This window comes from Gobio gobio, assembly GCF_949357685.1.
Source record: "Gobio gobio genome assembly, chromosome: 5".
Taxonomy (NCBI): Eukaryota; Metazoa; Chordata; class Actinopteri; order Cypriniformes; family Gobionidae; genus Gobio; species Gobio gobio.
In genome coordinates, this window is record NC_137101.1 from 19,905,641 (window position 1) to 19,927,607 (window position 21,967).

Consider the following 21,967-nt stretch of genomic DNA (forward strand, 5'->3'; position numbering starts at 1 on the left):
AGATTTCTGGAAGAAAAAAACTTGTTTTAAGAAAATGGCCTTTAAAGTTTTGTGCTGAAATTTACAGATATGTGCATGAAAAAACAATGGTTTTGAATATAGTCTAAAATGTATCATATAAAGGTATTTTCTGACCTAATAGTTGTGTATTGAATTTTTTTTCTCTGTTTCAAAAATAATGTAGAGATTGTTGATATTTGTGAAGATAGTTTATTGTCTTAAAAATTATTTAAAAAAAACTCCAATGAACTGACATTGTCATACATTGACATAGAAATAACATTCAACATCTATAGGCAAGTTCACATTTCTCAGTACTACAAAACATCATCATGTGGTAAAATATAAAAATTTAGCTTAGAAAATTGAAAGCTGTAGTGTAAAATACATTAAAAATACGAATTCAAAAAGTGTGAATAAAGTCGAATAAGTTAACAAAATATTTCGAGAACTAGTCCTTCATTGTGCATTTTTGAGAGTGATACATAGAATGAATAATGCATGGCTTACACATTTCAGAATATAAACGTCTCAGCCGCGTCTTTGCACCATTTTAGTTTGTCCATGTTCAGGTAGAGCTTCTCCAGGTATCTCTGGAGCTCCAGTAAGTGCAAGTAGTTGGAGGTAACAGGGAAGGCCGTTTCATCTTTGTGCGCTGGGGTCTCAGGGTTGGGCAGGGGGCATCCCCGTGAGATGGCCAGTCCCTCCAGTGTGCTCAGGAGAGTTTCCAAGTCCACTTGGACCTGTTGTAGGTGCAGGGCTGGAGGCACTCGCAGCCTCATCTGCAGGTAGCTCAAGTGAACGAAAATAGAAGTGAGACCATCAATGGGGGTGTCAATGTCAGGGCCAAAATCAATCTCTGGAGACATCTGGAAGTGCTGTGGAGACAGACTTAGAGTCAGACGTGTGCCTTAAAGTTTCCCACTGTGTCCAAGTGAAGTCAAGCTCTGGTCATTTACAACATACACAAAGTTTCTTTGTCCACAAAAGACAAAGACAAAGTTATATAGTTAGTTTCTCATATGCTCACAAAGTGAAATAATAACATCAAGTTGAATTGAATGTCAAAAAATTTAATCTTTATTGCCCAATAAAGAAAGAAATGATTTTCTACCCATTGAATTATGAAATACTGCATTCAAAAACAGCTCAAATTTGCCATTGCCATTCGAAAAATTGATTGGTTAAACTATAAAACAATTTCTTCATATAATATTACCGGTAATCATAGAATATTATGTTTTTAAATGGCTCAACAACAAAAAAAACTCACCCTCATGCTACTCCAAACCTGTATAACTTTCTTTCTACTGTGGAACTCAAGAGAAATTTGTCTCAGGAATGAACTGCAAATTTAGTTTGACCAAAGTTGTTTGGACCCCAAAGTTCTGAAAAAAATTCTGTGTTGCACAGAAAAAAAAAAAAGTCATACAGGTTTGGAGCGACATGAAGGTGATCAGATCACTGCAGAACATTTACCTTATCCTTGATTTTTTTAATTCTGCTGATGGTTGTTCGGGCCATGTTTCGTATCCTGTCCTCTGTAGCTGTGGGTCGGCTGATGCTAATGGCCACCAGAGATGCCATTGAGAGGCAAAGGATCAGGGAAGAGTGCATCTTTCTGCAAAAGAACAAATCATATGCTCATATTCCACGTTTAATTGTGTGCAGTTTTAGAGTATCCACATGTCTAAAAAACTTGTTTACATAAATAAAAAAAAACATCCATGAAATCAATACAGTTACACCCTGTTGAGTGCAGTACAAGAATGAATTCAATTGTAACAAGAATACATTTTTTATCAGTCTCATTGACATAAAAAGTCACATTGGGATGTTTTATGTCCATGTTATCTGTGTGTGTGAATGAGTGAGTGCTTACCTCTGGTGTGTTGATGTGTGTATTGAGAAACTCAAGCAGGACTCTCCCTTTTATAGCTGTGGATGATTGACTCATTGCCCCAGTGAATCACTCTGTGCCGGTCTGGTCTGGTTTGCCCCACCATAGTCTAGAAGACCCCGTCCACACGTGCTGGTCCGAGACATCACACCCATGGGGCACCCAGGTAAGGACACTTCCAGTAAAGTTGCGGTTAATTCATTTTTTATAAATGACAAATGGGCCCCATATTGTTTGTGTATTAGAGGATTGTTTTTCTCTGTAATGGTTTGGATGTTTATACACACTTCTATAGTAGTGTGTCATCTTTGTTTTTCATACTAACATGCTTTTTTAATGTTTGGTGTCAATTTATGTTTCAAGTGTTGCTCACTGAAATGTCAGGTTTCGCCCTAATATTTGTCTCTGTAAGAATATACAGGCAGTAAAACTTCAGTAGATATTTATCATGGTTTATTAATTAATAAACACATTCAAATGGTTAATTTGTAGAACGCTTGCATGAATGTATTTGATATTATAGTCTTTGTAGTCTACTTTGTAGTCTTTGTAACCTTCCTACTTGAATTATAACTTGTGTTATAGAAAACCATACAAAATATTTGAGAAAAATTTTGCATTGTTCTCTGTATTCACTCATTTCCCATTTATTTGCAATGTGAACCTAAGTAGAATATTTTTTTTTTTCTATGGAAGATCCTACATTTATACAAGGGGATTTATAAATTATACATTACAACAATTAACTCCAATTTAACTTAATCTTTACTGGTTATGAAATATTGAATGACTTTTGATACAGTATACTGTAAGTCACTAAATTATTTATTATAGATAAAATGCTTTGTGATAATGACCACAAATATGAGAAACCTCTTCTTTTATTTATCTGGGTATTTATGTAAAAGTGTTGTTACAAGTGTTGGCCTACTTAAAAACATGCAGTGAATTAATCAAATTAAATTTTCTAAATAATCTGTAGTGCTTGAGGAAAAACTAGACCATGTGACTTCCTTGTGTTTTATCGTTGGACAATAAGAAAGGCTGTATCCAAAGGCATCCAATGCCTTTCCAGTCTGTCAGTCAAGGACTTTGGAGGCAGCGTTTGTGCAGGTACCTCCTGAAACTGATTTCGGACAGGATTCTGATAGTCTAATGAAGCCTACACTCTAAAAAATGCTGGGTTAAAAATAACCCAAGTTGGGTTGAAAATGGACTAGCCCAGAAATTGGGTTGTTTTAACCCAGCGATTGGGTTGTTTTAAGCAAACATTTAACCCAACCGCTGGGTTAAAACAACCCAAATGCTGGGTTAAAACAACCCAATCGCTGGGTTAGTCCATTTTCAACCCAACTTGGGTTATTTTTAACCCAGCATTTTTTAGAGTGTATAATGAAGCTAATTTAGTTGTTTGAAAATATACATTTTTCTCATCAACTGCAACTTTCAGATGTCATTGTATTCATTTTTATTTTAACTGTCACAGAATCGGATGCACAGGATAGTGGACATCTATGCCGCCTTCAAAAAATCGATCATATAAAGGTATCGCGGTAAACAATCACAGGATTTGGATGTACCTTGTTTCCTTCCTACCTCCATATGCCGCATGTGGAGGCAAAATTTTTAGCATTAGGGTGCACAAAAAAATCTCAGACAAGAATTTATATTCAGATCATTAATATAGCTGGTGTGTGATGAGCACATTACACATCAAAACTGCAACTTATTTGTCACACTTTGTCGCCTGTGAAATGTATCACTGCTTTTATGGACATAAAATTGGTCAGAGTGTGCTGTTTGTGACTATTTAAGTTCATACATACTTCATGGCTTTTAAAAAGATTCATGTTTATTACTCAGTAAGTGTTTTTGGATCTCTACAATTGAGCTATCATGATTGCCGAAGGTCTCATGCCCAGTAGAGATGTTTTTTTGGGGGATTTGATTTGATGCAAAAATATTAAATAGACTAAAGATCCTCTGGGGGGAAAGCAAAAGCTGACAAATCACCTTATGGATTTTGACGAAACTGGTTTGTTGACTGGAATGATCTTACATTCCTTAATGCTCTGAACTGCGTGTTAATGTCCATGTGTGTTTCCTGTCTCTCGCCTGTGTCTGAATATTTTTACGTGCTTTTGAATGAGTGTATGCGTGCGTGTCTGTGATGCAATTCCCGAAGGCTTTCAGTGTAAGTTCCTGGAAATTACGTGCTTTGGATTTCATTGGCTTCACATTACTTTAGCTGGATGTTTTTTTTTTTTTTTACTTTTCTAGAGATGAGCAACGGTGACTTGACTTGATGGTGGATATTTATAGTTGAATACAATACTGTGCAATTTGATCTTTTTTTTTATCTAAAGGTATGTGCTGATGTTATGTCACAAATGGCTTTCAGTTCTGCATGACACAATTCAAGAAGTAGCAGTTGAAAGTAGATTTAACAGTTTGTTTGTATGTTCATTTAATGTTGCTTTAGTGTTATGACAGAAGCTGACCTGAAGTAAACTTGTTTACATTAGTAACCCAATGAAACCACTGTTTTATTCCCTCTGTTTCCTTTTTTCATCAAATTTTGTGCTGTCAATCAATTAAAAAAATTAACTAGATTAATCATACATTTTCTGTGATTAATCCTGATCGCAATTAAAAACACACGTTTTCTTAGGTTTTTAATATATTTTATAATGTTATAATTTCACAATCTCCAAATGAATGTAGAAAAAACATAAAGACAGTATATTTTAAATACTTGTTTAATGGCATCTTTTTATGAATGAAGGCCAGTATCACTGATACTAATACAGCTACTGATGTCTTATGCAATTGATCCCCCCAATTTTAAACATTAATTATAGCCATTTAACATTACAGTGTAATTGAAAGCTATCAATTTCTTCGCATTTATTAGGCTTAAAAAACTTTTCATTTAAAGGTGCACTATGTAAACATTTTTCAGTAAAATATCCAAAAACCACTAGGCCAGTGTTATATATTTTGTTCAGTTGAGTACTTACAATATCCCAAATGTTTCAACTATTTGTAAATAGTGAGAAAATTGCTATTTTAACCAAGGAACCGGGAAGTGTGAGGAAGTCGCCTGTCAATTGCATCATACTGCGTTACCCTCGGTTTCCGGTTTTATTCTGCAGAAACGCTTTACTCTACAGTCTGCAACAAGTGTCAAACACTCTAAAAAAAAAGGTTCTATATGGCACCAAAAATGGTTCTTGGCTCGTAATCATAGGGGAACCTTTTTAAGTGCTATATAGCACCAATTTTGGTGCTTCAGTGGTTCTTCATCGGTTCTTCAGAGGTTCTTCACCGGTTCTTTGACTACGGTGCTATATAGCACTGCTAACTAAGGTGCTATATAGCACCGCTACCATATACAGAACATGTTAAGATATGGTGCTATAAAGCATCAAAAGTGGTTCCTCTATGATTACAACGAAGGACCATTTTTGGTGCCATATAGAACCTTTTTTTTTTTTAGTGTAGCAACCGCCGAGCGAACGCACAGAGTAACATCATAACATCATTTTCAACACACTCAGATGTATCTAATATGATAATCAGAGCTGCGTTACCTCATACTCATGACCGGAAAAGCGGAAGTGGCGCCGGCGACTATGCCATACAGTCCCGCTGCTCGTGGGCCGTGTGTTGCTTTCATCTTATTAACAATCGCTCCAGTGGCCTTGCTCAGCTCCACAATATTGGGTCCTGCTCTGCTTCATACTACAGTAACGTTAATAATCGCATCCATGAACATGATTTCTGCACGAGTTCTATCTCGATTCTTTTCCACCGGCTGTGAGGTGAAGACCACATGTCTCAAGATTCTGCGCTCAAACATGGCATCAAACTAGGCCTTTGTTTTGAATTGGTGACCTCTAGTGGACGGAAAAGTTACATAGTGCAGCTTTAAGTTAACTTAAAACAATCCTCACATAAACCCATAATAAATGTCATATTTACGTACCTGTGCCCTTCTAGAAATTGAATCAAACAAGTTATCAATCAGTCTGCACTCCATAAATTATTCATTAAATATATATTAATCCTTATTAAAGCTACAAAAGTTCTTTAGTACGGCTAATTGGGTTAAATATTTAATGTTTACTGCACTCATTTTTTTAAATACAGTCTTCTGTTAAAATATAATGCAGTCATATTAGGAGTATACAGAGATGACCCCAAGGCTACCAAACATGGACCAAAAGCCACAGAAGTCCATGGCCTCCTAATGCGACTCTAGTCTGGACCCAGTGTGATTCAGCCGACAGAAAACAGTGACTTGACAAGTTTTTTTTTGCCAAACAAAAGGTCAGTTTTTTTTTTGCCAAACTTTTGAGTCAGTTCCAGCACACTTACCGTAAACCCTAATTGATTTTGTTTGTTGCAAAATGTACTTATTTTCTATTCAGATACAGATTTTCTATTCTATCTACAGAGCTACATGTCCACCTGTTTGTTGTTTTTGGTTTTGTTTGCTGAACAAATAATTTGATAGGTTAATGCCCATTCATGTTTTAATCGGAAACTCATTGGCACACTCACTCAGACTCCGACATAAACTCATGCCATGTGCTTTTAGAGTCTGTGTGTGCGACAATGAGGAATTAAGATCCAGCTCAGTTCCTTTGTTTTCACTTACTGGTAGTCCTTTCATGCTCTCTGTCTGTTTGATCAAACATTAATTCACGCTACATTGAGATCCAGCAATGTGTAAGAGATGGAAGCAAAGGATGTGACACACTTTTATTGGACCTGACATACAGAATGTTGTGTGTCTTTGCACACACACGCGCTACATGAACGCTACCGATCAAACATAAAACAAATGCCTTGATGTGTCTCATGATCTTGAACATTTTGATTTGTGCACACATTTTTGTAGACAAATTGCTGCATATCAATTTACTGACAAAACTAAGACATTCTTTTTTAATGGATGAGCTAAAGGAAGTTTTATTTATTTATTCGACTTAATTTTTGGAGCTTATTCTTTGGTCACAACATAAATCCCATGTATGCTTCTATTTCAGTTATATTACAGTTTATTCCATTTATTCTGTTAATGCTGTCCTTAAATATGGAAAACAGCAATATGCGCATATTCAACTCTGGCTGACATTTGACATCACAGAGACTAATAGTGATAAAGTGCTCTTCCCGTAAACTGACAGTTCATAAAACCTCTGCTTGTTTTTTTCCCTTTTCAATTTTAATGTGACGCATATTCACTTCCTGTCCTGTCCCCCAATTTACTGTCAGAGGTTATAGTTTAATCCTAGATATCCAATCTGACTTGCAGTTCAAGAGACTGACACACATGTATAGCATCATTCATAAAAGCCTGAGGATTTATTTTATTTGTCCCAGCTTCCTTTGGTCATCATTACTGTGCAAATAAACCTCCAAGAACATGAGCCAGCAAAAACAGTGGTTAAACAGCAATTTCCTGTATTTAATAGTCTGTAGATATGCTTTAATGAGGTGAAATTGAAGAAAAAGGAATCATTTGAAAGGTATTCACATAAAATCCACTGGCGCATGTTTCCTCGTCCTTCTTGGGCGTTCATTATGTCATTTGGGGAAAATGGTGGAATAATCCATGAGAATCGTACATTTGGCTTTTCATAAATCATGTGGTCTTGTGGGTCATGTGATTTAGTTTCTTTAGGATTGAGAGTCTATTTATGGCTTTGGTCTGATTCTGATCAGTCCGCTTGGATACTGTTATCCTATGACTTGCACTTTGTCCAGGATTTTCATCTGTTTATGATTAAGTGGTAGACAAAGAGAAATATTTCTGCGTGTTTTCCAAATCTGTGGCTTTACACGGCACTAATCTTTGGGTTTCAGTTTCAGTCTCCAAACTTTTCAAACCCGTTCTGCTGAGGGTGGGGGGGGGAAGGATGGTCTTATCTGGAAATCATGTGCTGCATGAGGGGAGGATATGTAAAACTCTCCAAATATGGACACCTATGTGTGCGTGGGATACTATTAATACTAGGCATGAAGGCGCAGTTAAAAAACACTTTTTTGATGGGCAAAACCTCACTGTTTGATGAGAAAAAGAAATAAAAAAATGGCCAGTAAGCTCTCGCTTAGCCCCAACTCTTTCGGTCTGTTTCTCTTGAACTGAAAATGCGAGCGCACTGCTCAACTTGACCTGTAGGAGGTTTCACTGAGTCAGGTTTCAAATGCAAGAGGGAAAGCAGAAGATCAGGGTAAATACAAATGAGTCAAGAGAGGGGGAGGGAATAGTACAACAGTTAGAAAGGATATTCCCTTATAAAAAAAGAAAATGTATTGTCCAATATGCACTAAATGTTTCTCCATTGTTGTTTATAAGAATGGCAGGATATAAGGCAGTGAGTGTTGCATCACATTTATTAATTTAGCAGACAGTTTCATCCCCAGAAATTTGATGGACATAATGATGGTTTGATCGTCATCTGGCCAGATGTCAGCCACAGGGAGAAATCCTAGGTTGTGTGTCCTGTTTTATTGGCATCTTGTGTGATTTATTAGTGATTTTAGAACTAGTATTATAACAAAATATTACATTTCAGAATGTTTGGTTACACTTTATTTTAAGGTGTCATTGTTACAGTGTAATTATATTTTTATGTACTGAGTATATTAATTAACAATATGTACTTACTATAAGGTTAGGGTAGGATTAGGGTTTGGTTGAAGTTGCATGTAATTATGCATAATATACTGTTATTAAAAAAATCAGGTCTCCAAGTGACCGATCACATATACATTTTTTAGTTGGCCAAATTGAATTTCTTGAATTTTGATTGAATTAAATTGCATCAATTCACAGAAATTCAATTTGACCAACTGAAAAATGTATGTGATCGGTAACTAGAAAATGTTCAATTGGAGACCTGAAATTTTTTTTACAGTGTATGGTTAGTACATGTAACAAGGACACTGTAAAATAAAGTGTTTTTATTGCAAAATGTTAAAAGTGTACTTGACACTGTGAAGTCCACGTAGCTAGAGAGAGAACGAGATGCAGGAAAGATTCACACAACACTGAAATACACCAAACCAATATTTTAATTACAGCTTTTGGTTACATGTAAAACCTTTCTAACAAAATGCCATTAAGCAATAATTAAATAATTGGTTAAATTAAAACATTTATTAGCAAATTCAAAACTCCCACGTTCTCCAACATGGAGACCCAAAAAGTGGTTCCACACGTCCTATGCTGATGACATCGGCAGAGCTCTGCTCCATTTCCCAAGGCTAAATGGTGACACAAATTGTGTGCCATGTTTTTGGATCATAATTCAAACGGACTTACCCTGTCTCCAGTATGAGGGTCACACTATCATTAGTATAGGAAAGATGGTGCGGTTATTAAAATAATAATACGATTACATTCTCTAAGTTCTCAATTTTATGTCATGTCATAAACCTTCACTCTAAAAAATGCTGGGTTAAAAACAACCCACGTTGGGTTGAAAATGGTCAAACCCAGCAGTTCGGTTGTTTCAACCCAGCAATTGAATTGTTTTAACCCAGCAATTGGGTTGTTTTAACCGAGAGAATGGGTTGTTTTAACTCAGCGGTTGGGTTAAATGTTTGCTTAAAACAACCCAATCGCTGGGTTAAAACTATCCAATTGCTGGGTTAAATCAACCCAACTGCTGGGTTTGTCCATTTTCAACCCAACTTGGGTTGTTTTTAACCCAGCATTTTTTAGAGTGTTGTATTTATGAGTTTTCTCTGACTACACTCTCCCGCTGAAGAGATATTTAATGTATAATTTGGATGAACATTTAAACAGTCTGTCAAGCATATGGTCTACTTTTTTGTAAAGTGCATGATTTCCCAGAGAAGAACGGAGACAACGGAAAGGCCCGCGGACAGTAGAGTCACGTGATCAAAGCACTCAGCTGGTGTCCTAGTGAATGGGCAGGAAGTTATGGGGATCGCTCTTGGCGAAAAACCACAATAGCAAGATGCCCATGGACCGGGCTTAATACCCATATGGTTGCCATTCATATAAGGTCTTTATGACCCATTTAAGCTTTTTCTTCTGTGTATGTTTCTTGTCTTTCCAGGACTTTTCTATATTGTGTTATATAATGCATTATATGAATGATAGTCTACGGGGTTGATTTAAATCGATTATAAAATAGAATCATTTATGAAATAGAATAAAATTGTAAAGGAAGGAGAAAGGTAATGGATTATGTGATTATTGTATTTCTCCATCCGTAGGACAGAGACAATCAATGTTAAAATGAGCAAAACACTTTTATTAATCATCGCAAAGGTTTTATAGGCTAATAAATGTCAGATTTTTTGCACAGACCCACAAACAATAAACTGCAACTGAAAAACAATAAATACGTGATATACTGTAGATATGAATGCACTGTTTCATGTTTAAGAAACTAGTGCAGTATTGATCAATATTGATGGAGTGGTCCATTTGAAAAAAACAAAAAACAGGCCTTATTTAGTTTGATTTCTTACATCTAGCAATTTCTTTACATTAATATAATCGAGCTCAGCAGTATCAGTGAAAGTTAAGATCTAGTTGTTTTCAGATTGAGGTTGCTAAACGAATCACAGTTCATCTTGTGTGTCACATTTGTGCCTTCATTTTCAGTCGGTTCTGTTTCCGTTACTGTGTTTTGGTTTATTTTAGATAGGAAGTCAAATTATAGTAAAACATACAAGGTCTGTAAAGCTTCTACAACAAAGTGTGTTGTTGAATCTATGCAAAATGCTGTACCGTGTTGTTGTGGCTGTTTAAGAAATCCTTAAGATTTTAAGGTTACACTTTATTTTAAGGTGTCCGTGTTACAGTGTCATGATTTATTTAAGTCCTGAGTAATAATAATTAACAACATCTACTTACTATAGGGTTAGGATTTGGTTGAGGGTTAGTTGCATCATGTAATTAATATGCATAATTTCCTGTTATTAGTATAGTAAATGTAACACTATGTAACAGGGACACTGTAAAATAAAGTGTTACCAGATTTACTCAGATCACAAACTATGTCTTTTCCAAAAAAAGAAAAAGAGAAAAAAGTATGCAATGCAAAAAGGTAAATTTTGGGAGCTTGATATATCTGTTAAGATGATGTGGTCCTCTGCAGATACTTTTTGGGGTAAGGGCTTCCTGGCTACTGGTTCAAGGAACAGCAAGCCCAGACCGCAAAAAGACCTGAAAAGGACAAGACAGGGACCTGGAAATCAGCTTCGTATATCTGAACAGAGAAAAGGAGAGAGGGAAAGGGAGGGAGAGAGAATGAAATGTGAATGCCAGCCTTCGTTCATTAAGAAAATATTTCGTAAAAACAACAATGAACACACACAAGCACACACACATTTCTCCGTCTGGATCAGCAACAATTTGAAACAATGAAATGCTTGAATTTAAACTACTACAATTACACGATGTACATGATTAAATGACAGAGAATTAGCGTCCTGCCTAAATTGCCAAAAAAAATTGTTTCCGCGGATCAGCTGTTGCGTTTATGACGTGCAGCCTAAACTTCAGTCCACTTAAACCAACTACGCACCGTTCTCGCGCATAGTGTAAGAAAACAATTTCTGCAGCCCATATTCATTTTTCCCCTTTGCGCAGGTTCAAATATAATTTCACCTGTGAAATCCTGCCAAAATGACCGTCAGGTGTCGGATGTGAAACGCCCTTTCACCCGATCCTTTCTAGCATTGTATCTCAACATTGTATTCTGCGTCTTATTTGTTACCGGGCCAAAGATGGTTGGGGTCCAGCGGAGTAGATGACGTAGGCATCCGTTAGGCTTACCTCACTAAATGCGTCATATGTGTAAAAGTGTCGCCCTCCCATGCGCGCTCTCCTCCCTTTTCTGATTGCGCCTCTGCCATAATTCCTTTTAACGACTTTAGCGGGTTTTTTTGCCTCCCAAATCAAACACCAAAATCTAACGGGCCTCTGTCCAATCATATTAACCCGTGGTCACATATATCGTGTCTTGTATGTAAATGACCATCACTGAGAAATGAAACCGTACATGCGTGCATATGGATAGACGCAAAGACAAACGTACTGGGATGGCTGGTGTGGTGTATTCGGGTTGATTGAAGGAGGCGTGTTAATTAAACGGGCGCTGTCCGTTGTGCTGAAAGGGCTGCTGTCCACGGTGCTGAAACCCACCCGCCGCGGTGAACGCCCTGTGCTGCACACACCCACAGTTTTGTGGAGGAGATGGGGAAAGAAGGGGGGGGGGGTTCGTCACACCGATGATACAAACACAGGTGCTTGTAATCTGGAACATAAAATTGAACTTATTCAAAAATGATTGTCCACAAGAGAATATTGAAATCACTTTTTTTTTTTTTGATTGGGTGTCTCTTTCAATCTCCCTCTTACTCCTCTTCTCTGTGTGTATAAGTGTAGTTGTTTTAGGGGTGTGTGAGCATGAGTGTAATCTATTTTATCGCGAGGGTGTTTGCCTCACATGCACGTTTAGAAGGTTTCAATGGTTTATCAAGTGTTGCACAAAATAAGAACGTTTATAATACAATTCTTATAGTAGTACTTGTTGCTAACGCGTTTGCGCTACCCTACTCGGTTTGGTGTAGTACTGGACATAAATCGTGTTCGTGTTTATATATATTGATGGCTGTGTAATTATTTCAATTCCATAGCCTACATGCCACTGGCCCACACCTTTAGCTGTTTTATAAAGCATATAAAAGCATTTGCGAATCGGACGATTTACATATTGTGTGTTTGCGTTGTAGGCATACTGGTAGGCGCCTGTTCCACACCACATCCAGTCACGAGTCAGCATTTGAAAAGCGTAATTAAATAATTGGAAGTAATTTTAGACGATTCCAGGCGAAAATAAGTCAGCACTACGAAATGATGCACATTTCAACAGTTGCAATGGCTCTAAATGGGTTTTAAAAGCGCGCAAAGGGACGCAGGGCGAAGCACGCGCGTTATAGCTCATTTATAGGCGCGTATAACCCGCTCCATAGAGATGATCTGAAACAGGGTGTTTTCTCCATGTGTTGAGTTTACAGATGAAGACAGAACATGCATCAGACGGTCTTTTTAGAAAGTCAGAAATACGTTACCAATGCTTCTACCAAGCCCCGTTAAAGGAGGCGACACAAGGCAACGCGGTTCCGTGAGCGTTAAAAGAAAATACATGTCAGACTTACCGTGTGAGCGATGCTTCAAGGAAGACGAGATGTTTTTTTCCCTTTTTTTTTTTTTTTTGCTTTTTGTAATAATAATTCCAGTAAATTCGAACGTGCTCCTCTCACATTGACCTTTAATGTTTTCAAATGACACTCTGGTGTTTTAGTACATTTTAAACTAATCCATTTTGTCCTTTCCGCGTTTCTGGAAAATACTGCAAAATCTAATGGAAGCGCTCAATTCCTCCAGTCTGCTGTTGACCTGCATTGACGTCATTGCGTCATTAGGTTTCCCCTGGAAACACAGGCGTTCCAAAAATAGTAACACATTAATTCAACTCTGGCTGAGGGTTGGCGCGAGCGACTATTTGTATCAATCCATAATATTCTGATTCGCGCCCTCCCCCCTGCATTGTCTTCTTCTTTTTATTCTTCTTTCTCTCTTTCCCCCTTTTCTTCTTCAGAGCGTTAAAGCTCTCAAGGACGAGCAGGTACGACTTTACGACTATTTTAAGGAGCGGGCAAGGTTACATAAATATCAAAGCGAGGGACAGAGCAGAGGAGAGTGTTCTCCGGTTTGTTTTATTCCCGCCCGCAATCAAAAAATGGTAGTAAGAGCAGAAACAGCGCCACGAGGACAAAAATAGAAAGCGCCGAGCGCGAGCAGTCATCTGTCTGGAGAGCTCGTGAGTCCTCGCGTGATTGGGGAGCAAACACTAAAGGAAACAAAGGAAATAGTGGCTCTGTCATAGTTAGTGCTATGCTTATTATTCATCAAAAGGCCTTTTTTTCTGCAAACAAACACTTGACTTTGAAATATTTCTCGGGTTTGCAATGGTATGATCACTATTACCAATGGTTTGGTCACCATTGCAATCTTCTCCATAGCCGCAAACGATAGGCAACCAAAGGGCGAACACAGCCATTCACTCATTCCCCATTCATTCATTTATTTATTCATTCATTCATTCAGCTCCAATGCAACGCATATCTGATGCTATCGATGTGGTTTCACATAAAACCGGATATAAAATCTATTTTTTCCCCGTGACCGAAACCCACGTGAACGCTGTGTGCTGCACCACGACCGAAAAACGCCAGCATCAACCATGTGTTCCGCACGAAGCATTAATTCATTAATGAAATGGATCGGCCACTCCCTTTATGAATCCTTCACTGTGTGTTGATTCTGACAGAAGCTTGCTTATGCCTGTGAGCGTTTTTGTATGAATGTGAAGGATCTACTCCTCACACTCAGGTTCTAGCTGTGCTTTAAATGGTACTGATTGTATTTTTATTTTTGGGGAAGGGGAACCAAAATGTATTCTATGGATACGCTACCTGAGCATACTGATTGATTAAGTCGAGTCAAATTTATTTTATATAGTGATTTTCACAATACACATTGTTTCAAAGTGGCTTTACAAAATTCATGATGTCAAAGTTTATAATATCTTCATGTTTTATAGTCGCATTTAGCCGATTAGATCTGGTGCCAGTTGCATAAACTAAGACATTATGTTAAGATAGTGTCTTAAGATCTAGTATGACCCACTAGCAGTTAGGCAAGTGGCATTCAGTCTTACTTTTCGTATCAAATTATGCCAGTCTATGTTTTTATGTAACTGATTTTAAAAAGTTATGAACAATCTTAAAGAAAAAAAATGTATGTCTAACTTGTAAGACTAGTCTTAACGGTTTATGCAACCGGCCCCTGGTCTTAGATTTTGTGAAGATAAACAATCAAACAGATTTGCTGTTCTGTTTCCACTGTATACATGGTTTAGGCAAATATGTGTTATTCCTTGTATTCCCTTATACTGTTATAATTTAAACGTGTGCAGAAAACTATTTGTTGATTTACTGTAGTTTCTGAGTAAAGAAAACATCTAATGTGCTGTTAATCTGCTAACAGATGTATCAGTTTAATCTTTACAGATTGAAGAGGTTGAAGGAAGATGTTGCACTGTACATGCGCCCCTGAAAAGCCACACATGATTTGTAATCTAATATAGCACATCACACTTTTAAAGCAACAGTTTGTGCCTGAAATGTTCAGTTATAAATTATAAACATCAAGCGTAGTGTTAGTTCTGGCAGGTCACGTCATTCAAGCTCGCATCAGCTGATCCATGTCTACCTATAGGAATACGACGCCTATCATAGCATCCCTATGTAAAATGCCCATTTAGAATGATCAGCAGCTTTATTGCATTGCTCAGGAGTTGGTTACCCTTCCCCATCCCTAGTTCCTCCTCTCGTCAGTCAGGACTTGGCTTCTGATATTCCTCTTTGAATCAGACTCATTTTTCTCGAATTATGTTGTACATTCAATTATTGAACATTAACGATAATTTATGTTGGTTTACCCTTAGGGTGGTTATCGCTGCTATCCTTGCTCTTATCCATGCTAGGCTGCATGTACATGTGTAACGGAGACCAGCTAGTGGTTGCTGTGCAAGCCTCACTCTTCTGGTCTCAAGAGACCCAATGAGACTTTAGCCTAGAGCGTCTGAGCGTCATGCCGGCGGACAGGGAGTGCACAGGGAGTTCTTGCCCAGAATGGAACCATACCGCCTATCCAAAATGTATGCTAATTGTGAATCATCTTTTAATGGTCCTGACAGAACAGTAGATATACTGTTCAAAATGAAGACTTATTACATGCAATTATTATTGCACTGTGTTTAAGAGGAATTATTTTTAGCTGACATCTGTGTGCATGCTATTGTGGCGTTCTTTGGATTGTGTTTTTGATTACTGTTTTAAAAAAAAGGGTTATATCTAGATTTTTGTAACAATACAGTCTCTTTAGCAGGAGTTTGCTATCACATTTAATAATTTTATTCTTGTTTTTACAACTATTACTGTTTACAGCAAACTGCAGACATACTGTGATAATAGGAGACAGTATATTGTGCACAGCATATAGTGACTTTTTTAACCTGTGTGTGTGTGTTCTAGATAGATAGATGAAGACAAAACCTAGTTTAACAACGCTTACTGTATATCACCACCATACAGTATGTGAGCGTCACCTTTACATTTTTTCAGCTAGCATTATTTTCTTTTTCCATCAAAAATCAAATATAGCAGGTCATCAGGGTTTCTCCCTCTTTAGCAGATGCTCCACTCTATACATGACAGAAGTGTCAGCAGGCTTCTTCTCTTTTAAGTGTTGATGCCATCTACTGGTAAGAGGGAAAAACTGCAGATGTACTGATACAGATGTACTTCCCCAAAAGAGCATGTCAGAAACAAACTCTTGTTAATGTTATGATGAGGTCAGACCAAATTACAGTATTCCTCTAATATCAATTTAAAAACATTTTGATTGAATTTAGTCAGTAAATTCTGCTCAACGTTAGTGAATCTGCTTAAAATGAACCTTTTGCATTGAAGGCACTCTAATTAAAGTTTCAGAGAAACTGACTTTGTCTATGGTTTAAGTTACTAAGTAACAAATAGTAAAATATAAGTTATAGTATATAAGTAAAAACGTAAACAGTCGTCTTAAACGTGTGTTTATGTGCTTGTGTTACCATCTGGAAAATAAAAATAAACATTCAGTGACTTTAAAATAGTTCTTCCAAAAACTGAACATTCTATGATTTACAACATTATCTTCATGTCTTTTAAAACCTGTATGTCTGACCTTCTTCTGTGGAACACAAAAGGAGGTTTTTAGCAGAATGTCCAAGCTGCTCTTTTCCATAAAGTGAGAGCAAAAGGTTACCACAGCCATCCTTTTTCAAGGCCATATTTTCAGTCCTCACTCAAAGTGAATTGTTAAGGTTTGCCATCCCTTGATCCTCATCCACATTCACTGTGAAGAACACTCTAAAATGCGGGGTTAAAAACAACCCAAGTTGGGTTGAAAATGTCAACCCAGCAATTGTGTTGTTTTAACCCAGTAAATGGGTTGTTTTAACCCAGCGGTTGGGTTACATTTTTGCTTAAAACAACCCAATTGCTGGGTTAAAACGACCCAATTGCTGGGTTTGTCCATTTTCAACCCAACTTCTTTTTAACCCAGCTTTTTTTAGAGTGAAGCTGTTCAGGAATTCTACTCAGACATTCCTTTTCTGTTCCACAGATGAAAGAAAGCCATACGGGTTTGGAACAACAGTGTGAGTGTGAGTAAATGGTGAAAGAACGTTCATATTTCATTAAGCATCTATCCCTTCAATGTCATTTCCACTTCACGTTTAAGCTGTTGTCTGCAGTCTTTATTTATGTTCGGCACTCCAGTTAGATATTGATAATGTCTATTCCCAATATCTTCTGCTGCGTACACACTGGAAAATAGATTATTTTTGTGAGTTATTTTGTGATAACATCACAGATGCAGACTTGTTTTGTTTAGTGAGATGGAGAGAAGCAAAACTAAAATGCGACTTGCTCATAGTACTGCCATGCAAAGGCAAAACATACGACACATTTAGTCAAAATGGAGGTTTGAAAAATAAAAATTCAATGAAATTTTTTTTCCCCCTGTTTCAGTGTTGGTGTAGTTATTATATTTTGCCTTTTGTTTGGCAGTGTATGATGACATGACTTATAAGGAAAAGTAATCATGAAAAAGTAATACTTGCAATTTTATTATATTAAAATTTCTTTTATAATGGTCCAAGATTGCTAGTCACTAAAAAGAAAGGGATGGATTACCACCTATCCAATATTCCCTTTACAAGATCAATCTGTAAAGGGGGAATAAGAATAAATAAGTTATAAGGAGTTAGTGTGAGCTTTAGTATGTTGTGCCTATTTTGCTATGCTGAGATTCTGGGCTGAACTCCAGATGAACTTGGTCAAAATGTTATATTCATCCAGTAATGCATTGAAATTAAGAGCACATGCCAAGGAATGTGAATGTTCTGCATCCATTAAGTGTTCTTATATGGATATCTACGCATTTTTAAAAATGAGAAAAAAGAATGATAAAAGACAAATGTGAATATCCCCTTAAGACAGTATCTCTCTTTTAGTGAGTCTCCAGTCGGATGTTATTTGAACACCAGGGGGCAGAAGAGGTCATTAAGCAATGAGAATCCAGTTTTTTTTTTAACTTTTCAAGCCAACTTAGTCTACTCTTGACCGACCCTGCACTTTTTCTGCTTCAGTGAATGAAAGCATCCGTGTGCATGTGTGTGTGTGTGAGAGCCACACAATAGAGAAAGCAGCTCAGTAAATCAGTAAACACAATACAATGGCTTATACACATATATTTTGTTTCTCTCTCTTGGCACCTATTTTTCTGTGTTTAGTTGCTTTAGTAAAACTATCTATGTTACCATTTATTTGAACAAATTCTCAAAAACAGTATGAAAGCAAAAACATCTCAATCGATCTCTTCGGATTTCATTAGGGTTTGAGTCAGACTGTGTTATGAAAAACCTCGGTAGAAAACCTTCAAAGTTGCTTAACAGAAACAGATAAAGGAAATAAAAGAGAGAGTATGAGATAGGGGTATGAAAGAGAGCGACAGAAGAAAAGGAGTAAAGAAGGAGGGAGACTGCAAGCTTATCAAAGTTCAGTTATTGTATTGTTCCTCAGCTCCAAGATCTGAAGCAGGCTAATGATCTTGGTGACCTTCAGAAGAGATCAGAATGCTTACGAGGCAGAACAGCATCTTCAAGGTCTGCTTTGGCCTCCCTTTTATCATTAATTAATTCATGTTAATTGCTGGATTAGAGAGAAAAGGTCTCAGGGAACCAAAGACCGCAGAGCATCTGCCCTTGACATGACATGGAAGGGAAAGGTGGAGCAATGTGATCAGGATTGTGTGCTTCTGATCCAGATGCTATGTTTCTCAACATCTTTGTAATTGTGATTAAATCAAGATTTAAAACAAGCTAAGTATTCTTTTCAGTTTAAAATGAAAGATTCATCAATTAAAAATACATAAGTATAATGCATTATATTAGTCTAAATAATTGTAACCAAAGTTAAAATGAATTAATATATTTGTAGATTCCTAATTGTTACATACACTCTAAAATAAAATGGTACTATATGGCACTAAAAGTGGTTCTTGGTCTTAATCATAGAGGAACCACTTTTGGCGCTTTATAGTACCATATCTTAACATGTTCTGTATATGATAGCGGTGCTATATAGCACCTCAGCCAAAGAACCACTGAAGAACCACTGAAGAACCACTGAAGCACCAAGATTGGTGCTATACAGCACTTATGATTACTAGCCAAGAACCACTTTTAGTGCCATATAGCACCATTTTTTTAGAGTGTATGAAATTGGTTGTTTGTCATGTGTTTTAATGCATTACAGGTTATACCGTGGTTACAATTATTCATGAGTCCATACAATGTATTATAAGGTGATTTACAAGGCATAATTAATGCATTAACCCCGGTTTCACAGACAAGGCTTAAGATAGTCAGACTATCCAAGGCTTAAGCTAGTCCTAGACTATCCAAGGCTTAAGCTAGATGTTTGAGCTGTTTTAACTGAAAGCAACTTGCTCTGGTATGTCTTCAAATATGTCAGTGCCATTGTTTTGTCTCAAGATGCACACCAGTAATGTTATTTTCCAGGGCACGTTGTCCTAATTGAACTACGGCCTAGTCCTGGCTTAATCTAAGCCCTGTCTGTGGCCCTTTTTTAAGTAAAGTGTTACCAAAACCATAATATAAAGAAAATTATTTTATTTATATTTTATTTTATTTACATAAAATATTAAAATATTTTATATACATCTTTTGATTCATATACAATTATTTAATTAATTATTTAACGGTAAAGACAATACAATAAATGCTACCATGTATGAATACTTTTCAATTAATATATCATAATTTTTTCACATCACAGTAGTGTTAATAAGACGTTTTTGATTCACGTTAATATAAATGTGATTTTATTCATTTACTTAGTTATTAATATTATAGGCGACAATTTGCTTAATTGTCATGAAATTAATGCTCATAATATGTGTAATAATAATAATGCTATTAACCAATGCTTTATTTAGTTAGTATTCTGTATATAATTTTATTATAGGCATGATATATGATCATGAAGTGAGTTTTACGCATAAAGTATAATATTTGAGATTATTTATGACTATTTTGTTAAAAGGGAGACAGAAAGACATTGTTGAGCCATGTAGGGTGATATTCATGTTTGGTGTCATTAGATATGTATTACGTTCAGTAATCATTCAGTCTAACACAGCTTACAAATACCCCACTATTTAGTGCGCGCAGCTTTACTCGTATGCAATATTGATTACCCAGCATGTGTTATAGAGGCATGTACAGAACCTGCCCACTTACAGTAATCCTCCAGGGCTCTCTGTGCACAGCTGAACACTCATTGGTGGGTCAAGTCAGCCCTGAGTAACACACACTCTGCCCTGAGTAACACACCCGCTCTGAGACCTGACATGGCATATTTGGGAGCTGTGACAGCAGAGAATTTGTCTGTGTGTGTGTATTCATGAATCTGTGCAAGCCTGGGCATTTGTGACGCAGTCGGGGGTTTATCATGCGTATACGCGTGCACGTACAAAGGAGACAGAGGGAGTCTATGATCGGAGCTTGCGGCTTGAAGTGTGAGAGTGTGTGTGATGGAGAGGGAGATTGTTTTAGACAGGTATTAAAGTGTAATAGGTTACATCACGTCGCCTGGTCTGCCTCCTGTTGTTAGTGTCAGTGTTCAGCTTTCCCCTTTTCGGTGGCGGTCGTCGCGGACAATCCCGTCTCCCCTGAGGGCCTTCTGAAAAAGTCCACATCTAAAGGAAATGTCAGTGTGCCCTGGCTGCCACTCCAAAACCAAACAAGTTGTCTCCTTCTCTCCACCTATATAACCCCTACCGCCAGTACTGTACCTACATTTATGGTTTCCAAGCTCTTCACAAACTTTACAAGCCTCTGTCCAATTTGATGGCCTGATGTTGGGTTCATTTGTGTTTTCTCTGCAGTGATGCAGTGGGCCGTTATGTACATTTTACAAGCTTGTGTTTGGCCCAGAATACTTGATTAACTCAATCTAAATGGGCTTGTCTCCTTTAATCTCATAATATGACTTTTGATGACTTTTTTTTTCAACATTTCCTCACTGCTGCATTCCAGATCTCTCCATTAGTGTGCTCTCTGAGAGAACCTGTCAATCAATTGTTCCTGTGATCATTTCTGCTTGGCTGGTGGAAGCAGGTTGATGGATCTGAAGACACAAGAGTACTGAACCATAGCCCTCTATAACCGCGATACTGACAGAACATCATATTTCATATACTGTACATAGGGACACCTTTTGTATTGTATGGCACATCATTACATTAGTATATTTGTTGTTGGTGGTTATTACTCTAACCAGATCTGCTTTTCTCACACTGTATGAAAACAATTTGGTGTAAGATTTACTTTAAACAGTTTTTACTCAGAAAGTTTCACAAATAAGTACAGATAAATGGCAAGTAACAATGTCATTGTCTATCTACACCGATCAGGCATACCATTATGACATCCTAATATTGTGTTGGTCCCCGTTTTGCTGCCAAAACAGCCCTGACCCGTTTAGGCGTGAACTCTACTAGACCCCTGAAGGTGTGCTGTGGTATCTGGCACCAAGATGTTAGCAGCAGATCCTTTAAGTCCTGTAAGTAGCAAGGTGGGGCCTCCATGGATCTGACTTGCTTGTTCAGCACATCCCACAGATGCTCGATTGGATTGAGATCTGGGGAATTTGGAGGCCAAGTCAACACCTCAAACTCGTTGTCGTGCTCCTCAAACCATTCCTGAACCATTTTTGCTTTGTGGGGGCGCATTTTCTTGCTGAAAGAGGCCACAGCCACCAGGGAATACCGTTTCCATGAAAGGGTGTACATGGTCTGCAACAATGCTTAATTTG

At 37.3% G+C, this 21,967-nt stretch overlaps 1 protein-coding gene across 1 annotated transcript; it reads right to left on the reverse strand.

Annotated features, from left to right (window-relative positions):
- Nucleotides 1-515: 515 nt before the first annotated feature.
- lepb (leptin b) lies at nt 516-1,617 on the reverse strand (the record flags this gene model as incomplete). Its single annotated transcript, XM_079816489.1, has 2 exons — nt 516-878; nt 1,480-1,617. 2 exons carry the CDS (start codon nt 1,615-1,617, stop codon nt 516-518), a joined length of 501 nt encoding a protein of 166 aa, XP_079672615.1.
- Between the last annotated feature and the right edge of the window lie 20,350 nt (nt 1,618-21,967).